Source organism: Nematolebias whitei, chromosome 16 (assembly GCF_014905685.2).
Source record: "Nematolebias whitei isolate Nwh7 chromosome 16, NemWhi1, whole genome shotgun sequence".
NCBI classification, from domain to species: Eukaryota; Metazoa; Chordata; class Actinopteri; order Cyprinodontiformes; family Rivulidae; genus Nematolebias; species Nematolebias whitei.
Genome location: NC_056513.1, coordinates 9,329,087 through 9,336,839, shown reverse-complemented (window position 1 = coordinate 9,336,839; position 7,753 = coordinate 9,329,087). Strand labels below are relative to the sequence as shown.

At 41.4% G+C, this 7,753-nt stretch overlaps 1 protein-coding gene across 1 annotated transcript in view; it reads left to right on the top strand.

Annotated features, from left to right (window-relative positions):
• Nucleotides 1–7,753, top strand: part of rims1b (regulating synaptic membrane exocytosis 1b) — an 80,378-nt gene that overhangs the window by 66,474 nt on the left and 6,151 nt on the right. The window contains exons 21-26 of the mRNA XM_037689625.1: nt 738–845; nt 4,255–4,368; nt 4,556–4,650; nt 6,369–6,472; nt 6,559–6,719; nt 6,848–7,000. Coding sequence (XP_037545553.1) covers nt 738–845; nt 4,255–4,368; nt 4,556–4,650; nt 6,369–6,472; nt 6,559–6,719; nt 6,848–7,000 — 735 coding nt within the window. The remainder of the gene's footprint in view (nt 1–737; nt 846–4,254; nt 4,369–4,555; nt 4,651–6,368; nt 6,473–6,558; nt 6,720–6,847; nt 7,001–7,753) is intronic.

Here is a 7,753-nt window from a genome sequence, read left to right as displayed (position 1 = left end):
GGATGGATGGACAGATGGATGGACAGATGGATGGATGGATGGACAGATGGATGGACGGATGGATGGACAGATGGATGGACAGATGGATGGATGGATGGACAGATGGATGGATGGATGGACAGATGGATGGATGGATGGACAGATGGATGGACAGATGGATGGATGGATGGACAGATGGATGGACAGATGGATGGACAGATGGATGGACGGATGGATGGATGGAGCAGGTGAAATGAAGCTGTTTTGACCAATAAATAAATGCGACTTATACGCCAGAAAATACGGTACTTTTTTCCATGTTGTTTAGTTTTAATTTTAAATGTTTAAATGTTTAAAATGTTTAAATGTTTGAAATGTTTAAATGTTTGAAATGTTTAAATGTTTAAAATGTTTAAATGTTTAAACGTTTAAATGTTCTGCTGTGAATAAAATACGAGGTCACGAGTTCTGTAAATCTCTGCGTTGTGTTTTATTTACAATTTCCACAACGTCCCAACTTTTGAGCGGTTGTTAAAAAGTACGAAGGACATTTTGTCGATTACTTTTTTTCAGCCGTTCCTTTAAAAGAAGTTTCTCTAACGTCCGGTCTGCTGCTGACACATCATCCTCAGATATTTCCTGTATCTAAATAATCATAGAATAAAAGTATTTAACGTCACTAATGATTGTTTGGATTGTGTACCGTGGAGTGCACGGTACATTTAAGACATCACTAATAAAATGTCCTGGTGTTCCAGCTGGAGTGCTCCTCCTCCCACCCCCTCCAGGGGTTCCAACTCTTTGCCCTGCAGGTTCCCCCCAAGCCCCCGGATCTTAGTAGAGCACGTGTCTCCTGAGGACGGCAGGTACTCCACACCGTCTCACGTTCTGCTCAGCCTTTTCCTCAACATTCATCTGGGAGCTTCTCCTGCAGCCCGGAGCTTCCGAAGCTTGTGCTCTGACTTCTTCGTGTTCGTGGTCTACGGTCGTGTCGTCACCTTCCGTTCTGCTGGACCTGCTTCTCTGCTGAGCACCTGACCTGACTTTGTCCGTGCGCATGAACTCCGCTGAGCTGTTCCTCCTATGTCTGTTTCTGCCTTTTTACTACTTCGAACTTGATCTCCGTGCAACCGTTGTTGAGAACATTCAAGAGATGATCGCTATGACCTTTGGAAAGCATTTGAAATATTAAACTTAATTTGGGCTCCGTTAAGATACATTTGGAAAATGTTCAGCAGCATGGATTGGGTCCAACACGACCTCTTCTGTCAACGTTTTAATGAAAGTTCTGCAGAGACTCCATCAAGCCGCCTTCAAAGGTCCAGTGATCTCAGAACTATAGCTTATCCCGTGCAGCATTACTGGAGTTATAGAAGTTCTGCAAATGAACCTGCTCCAGTGCAAACGCAGCCTCAGAGCATTAACAGAGATATGAGTCAGACTGGAATAAGTACTACTACTAAAGCTACTACTGCATAGTAATAGTACTTTTAATGGCTCACAGGTGTGGATGCTGTCCCTACATGATTCTTCTTTCTGCTTTCTAACATTTCTTATGGAAAGCTTTAAGCTTGTCCTCTAACATCATTACACGTCTCAAATTCAGCAGAGCTTTCTAATGAGGTCTGTTCTAAGCATCTTCAAGCAAACACGTAATTTCTTGCACAATTATTTTTTTATTTTTAAGAATTTTTCATTTTTTAATTTTTATTTTATTGATTCATTCCAGACATGTCAAAACTATTGTATAGGATGTATCAACATTAACACTAACATGAATCTATGTATCTATACATAAATATATATATATATATATATATATATATATATATATATATATATATATATATATATATATATATATATATACCTATACGTGCACATTTGAACATATAGAACCTCTTGTAAAATAAATGTATCAGTAAATGCGTCTGCTTTGACTGAGCTCACACAAATAAATACATCTGTAAAATAAGTATGTACCCAATGTGCACGCACCTATCTATATGTATACGTACTCGTATACATTCACACACATAAATCCCATTTAACATGTCTGAAAAGGGGTAGGAAGAAGTAAAACGTATTTGATCCTACCCCTTCTCCAATACTCCGCAGTTACACTTTACATTCGTTCGGTTTTCTGAATCTTACGAGTTTATGAGAGAAAGAAAAGAAAAACAACAAAAAAAACGTATGTACACATAAAATACTGCAGAAAGTACTGGTAATGTAATATTATACTCATGGTAAATTTTAGAGTTGTACATTCACATCCAGAGCCATTCACCTCCAACTATACACTAATACTCATAAACATTTACGCTCACGTACACCATGCACCCCGAGAGCACCCGGACCGCCACCAAGGGGCACCGAATGCACCAAGAGAACCCAAACCCAAACAACCACAGAAACCAGACCATTATAACCAAAATACATTTTTATATAGTTTGCTTTAAGCGTGTTGTTGTAGAACCGAAGGACTTCTTTCATAAAACATACAAGTAGCGTGTCAGTTTGAGCATGAGTTTAGCTTAGCTCCGCCCCCCACTATGATTCGTTTCACGTTTGTTTTCCTTCCTCTGTTTCCGTGGCGATTGTTTGCAGGAACAGCCTCGAGGGCGACGGGTAACTGGTTGTTTTCCCGTTGGCTCGCTTCGTTCTCTCGTTACGTTCACGACTTCGTTCTTCTGCGGCGTGAACGTGTTACGGTCCATACATGTCTGAGACGTGGAGTTCCTCCACCTTCACCAACAGGAAGTGGAACTCGTCAGATACAAACACCCCGTCTGGATCCAGGCGGTCTCTCACAGTTTATTTTGTTGTGTATGAGTATTGGCATTATTGATCATGGATTGGTTTTTGATATCATTGCCAGTTTTTCAGTTATTGGTATTATTGGCCCCCGATCAGTTGATGGCTTTATTGGCTGAGTATCAGTTATGGGTATAGTCGTCCGCATATCAATATTTTAGTATTGTTGGTTGTGTATTGATTATTGGTAGTTTTTAACTGTATATTGATTACTGATATTGGTCATGTATCAACTATTGTTATTGTTGACAGTGTGTCAATTATTCGCATTATTGGTTGTGTATTGATTATTGGTATTGTTGTCAATGTATTCTTTATTGGAATGGTTTGTTGTTTATCAACTGTTTGTATTATCTGTTGTGTATTGATTATTTGTATCATTGGCATTCTATTGATTATTTGTATTGTTGGTTGTGTATAAGTTATTGGTATTGTTGACCACATATCAACGATTAGTATTGTTAGTCATATATAAACTATTGGCATTGTTGGTTGTGTATCAGTTAATGGTATCATTGGCAATGCATTCATTATTGGAATGGTTGATCAAATATTGGTTTTATTGGTTGTGTATTGCTTATTTGTATCATTGGCATTCTATTGGTTATTGGTATTGTTTGTTTACAAGTTATTGGTATTGTTGGCCACATATCAACGATAAGTCATATATAAACTATTGGCATTGTTGGTTGTGTATCGATTATTGGTATTATTGGCAATGTATTCATTATTGGAATGGTTTGTTGTTTATCAAAGATTGGTATTATGGTCGTGTACTGCTTATTTGTATCATTGGCATAGTATTGATTATTGGTATTGTTGGTCAAGTATCAGCAATTGGCATTGTTGTTGAATATTGATTTTTGATGTTCTTTGTACAACAAATATTGGTATGACTGGCTGTAAATAGATAGATTCTCAGTATTGTTGGCCATGTATTGTGTATTGATTATTGGTATTGTTAGCCATAGTTTGGCTCTGTATGGTGAATGGACTGTACTTATAAAGCTCCTTTCTATCTGATCAAGACACTCAAAGCTCTTTACAACACAATCTGTGCCTCATTCTCTACTAGATCTTTACAAAGAAAATTCGTACTGAGGTCTTCTATGGTTTCCACTTTACTGAGCAAGTTGGTCTCATCTTCGTTTTTACCGGAATGTGGACAGTTTACCGTCTGCAGACGAGTTAAACTGTCTGGATCTCACAGTCAGTCAGAACTGATTTTGAACGGAACCAAAAATAAGTTTGGTTACTCTTTTTTTTTTTAACCTCCACTGATGTCTGATGATCTCTGAGGAAATGAGCAGAATACAAACTGTCGTCATGAACTTTAGCTGTTATTGTAAACCCAGAGCACCCAGTCTAACACCCTGTGGTATTTTTACTTAGATGTTTTTTTTTTTGTCTGTAAACAAATTTACAGCTTTATGTATTTTTTTTATTTGCTAACAGCAGTCGCATCCAGCCCACTTCTATTTTGAGGGGCAGTAGAAGGAGCCGGGGCCCCCTGAGGCCCTTTGCCCAGACTGGACTATCAGGGTCCTGTCCCAACTCGCCACGACCGGACAGGTGCACGCTGTTACTTGTGCCCCGCCCCCTGTCCTGACCCCGCCTCAGTGTGTCTTCCTCTATTTCCTCTCCTGATTCTTGACCTTTGCTGCAGCTCCTTTCTGCAATTTGTTTACAAACGGCTCATATTCGGCTCGCGGTGACTAAATGTTTTTATAAATTTTGTGATTTTTATTTTTTTTCTCAGAGCACGTCCACACGGCGACCCCTCCCCGCCGCCGTCAGGTCGAAGGGGTCGACAGCTGCCGCAGCTTCCTGCGAAGAGCAGCAGCATCGAGCAAGGTGGGTTTTCACCTGTGGAGCCGAAGGTTTTCTGTATTTAAGACGAATTCAAACAACAACAGCTGAAGTTTGTATCCGTCACCAGAAAACCTGTTTACAAACAATCAGAAGCTCTGGTAGAAAAAGTTATTAAAAGACACATTTTTTCAATTCAATTTATTTATAAAGCACCAAGTCACAACAGAAGTCGTCTCAGAGCTGAACAGAAACATTTATTATATAAAAATAATAATTTAACATTTTAACACCTGTTGCTTTGAAAGGTGGGCAGCAGTGTAATTACCTTTGTGTTCCTTCAGTTGTCTGTCTGTTAGCAAAATATCCCATGAACAGCTGGACAGGGTTTAATAAAAACTCCCATTAACATTAATAATCACTAAACTGCTGCCATAGATCTTAGCAAACAAAAAAAAAGGCTAAAACTGAGCTGAAACTCGGCATGGTAGAAGCTGAGATTCATCCCTAACACACATTCTGAGCTCTAACAGAGGAGGGACAGTGGTTTGGACATGTCCAGAGGAGGGACAGTGGTTTGGACATGTCCTGAGGAGGGACAGTGGGTCTATTGGTAGAAGGATGTTAGAAATGCAGCTGCCAGGAAAAAGACAAAGAGGAGATATATGGATGCAGTTAGAGAGGACGTGGAGGTAGTTGGAGTGAGGACAGAGTGAGGACAGAGGACAGTGTGAGGACAGAGGACAGTGTGAGGACAGAGGACGATGACTTGCTGTGGAGACCCCTGAAGAAGGAACAGCTGAAAGAGGAAGAAGTGAAACATTTAAAACTGACAAACTGTTTTCTGTGAAAATCAGTGCAAACTGGATTTTACTGAAGAAGCTGAAAGTTTTTAAAGTTAAGCTAAGAGTAGCTAAAACCAAAAATTAACACAAAACTAGCTAAAAGCTCAACTTTGCTAAATTGTAGCTAAATGCAAAAAGTATTTAAATGGCTAAAACCTCAAAATTAGCAAAACTGTAGAAAAACCTAAAATTATTAAACATGTGGTCAAAAGCTAAAATTTGAAAAATAGTAGCTAAAAAATAAAATATGCACAACTGTAGCTTCAAGATAAATATAGCACTTTTGTAGCTATTAGCTAGAATTAGCATCAAAGTAGCTAAAAACTTGAATTAGCTACGTTGTAGCTGAACACTGAAAGTAGTCAAATGGTAGTTAAAAGCTAAACATGGCAGAACAGTAGCTAAAACTATAAAGTATTGAAACAGAAGCTAAACACTTAAAATTCCAAGTCATTAGCTAAAAGCTAAAACTAGCTTAACTGTTAAAAATCAGATTTTTTACGAAAAAGTACCTAAAAGTTTAACACTTGATAAAAGCCACATTCAACAAAACAGTAGCTAAATGCTAAAGGTAGCAACAAAAAGGCAGCTAAAAATAAAAGTAGCAAAAGAAAGTATGAGATGGAGGCAAATCCTGAAGAGGGATCAGCCGAAAGAAGAAGACCTAAGTAATAAATTGTCTTTGGTGCTCAGAGCAGTTACGCACATGTCCAACCTGTCCTTCAGGAGCGAAGGTTTGCTCTGAGAAGCTTCAACTGTTGACGTTTGACGTGACGTTTTCTTCTCTGCAGAACTCTGAATGAGCAGAAATGAGCTGCTCTCGGCTCCACGTCATGGTAGAGACCAGGTCCTCGTCCAAACGGAGCAGATCATTCTGTCTCGTGTTGGACTTGATGAGTTTTTGTCTTTCTGTCTCAGCCTTGGCGGCGGACGATCGAGCCCGACAGCTGCCCGTGAAAGTCCACCCCTGCCGGCCTTCAGCCTCCCACGATCCTCAGACGGACCTGAAGACCAAGCGGGAGGTCAGACCCTCTCTTCTTCTTCTTCTTGTTTTTTTTTTAGTTTGGTCTGTCCAGGTTTTGACGTCCGTCCGTGTCTCCGTCTGCAGATGTTTGCGGAGCAGAGGCGCAGCAGCGACAACACGTCGGCCCGGTCTTCGGACAGCGACATGAGCGACGTGTCGGCTCTGTCCCGCGCCAGCAGCGCCTCTCGTCTCAGCAGCACCAGCTACATGTCCGTCCAGTCGGAGCGGCCCGGGGGACGGCTCAGGTCGGTCCTCTCCGGTGGACGTCCTCCATCGTCTCCTGCATTCTGCTCTTATCGTTGCATGCTAATCCGTGTGTGTTTCTTCCTGCATGCTGCACGCCGTGCACGTAAACACAAACAAACAAACCCAGGTCCAAGTCTTTAGAGGAGGACAAGAAGGACAGGAGGATCTCATGGGGGATGAACGGCGAGGAGGAGAGGAGGAGGGTAGCGGAGAAGAGACGCTTCTCTGATGAGTTGAAGCGCAGGAGACACACTGTAGCCGGAGACACGAGGGAGTCCAGGTAACCCTCAAGGTCCAAAACCTGTCCCTCCGTCCCCCGCAGTTCAGAACCGAGACAACAGCAGAGGCGTTTGATGGAAAGACGGCCGTTATCGACCTCAGAGGGAAAAACACTTTTCAAGCGCAGAACGACATTTTGTTCTTTAAAACATAAAACTTGAACCACAAAGCAGCTTTACACAAAAAACAAGAAGTTCTCCGGAGTCCAGAGTGAAAAGACGTCTTTCCGTCTCGTGAATCCCTTTTATCTCCGAGTCCTGACCTTCATGGAGCTCCTGATGTGAACTTCTTCAGAATGTTCTGTAAAACATGATGAGAGGGTCAGAAAAACATCTAGGAGCTGGGGGGTGTGTGTAAATAACACTAATCATTTTGTCCCATCGAAGGCTTTCAGGCTCCGAGTGGACCAGGATGTTGTTGACCCGTCAGTGAAGGTCGTTTCACCAAATTAGAAAGAAAAATCCCTCAAAGTCACAGAAAATACATGAATTTTAAATTCTAGACTCAACTCTGAGGGATTTTTACCAGAGAACCCCTCAGCCACGCTCTGAAAATCACAGCTGATTTTCGTGGAGCTCTGTTCTTGGCTGCGCACATTATTTTGTTTCTCCGCCTATGTTGTACCCGCCTTGTCAGCTGCGGTCGCAGAAGCAGGACGTCGTTAGTGGCTGACAGCCGTTAGCTTCAGCCGAAGCAGGACGTCGTTAGCGGCTGACAGCCGTTAGCTTCAGTCGAAGCAGGACGTCGTTAGCGG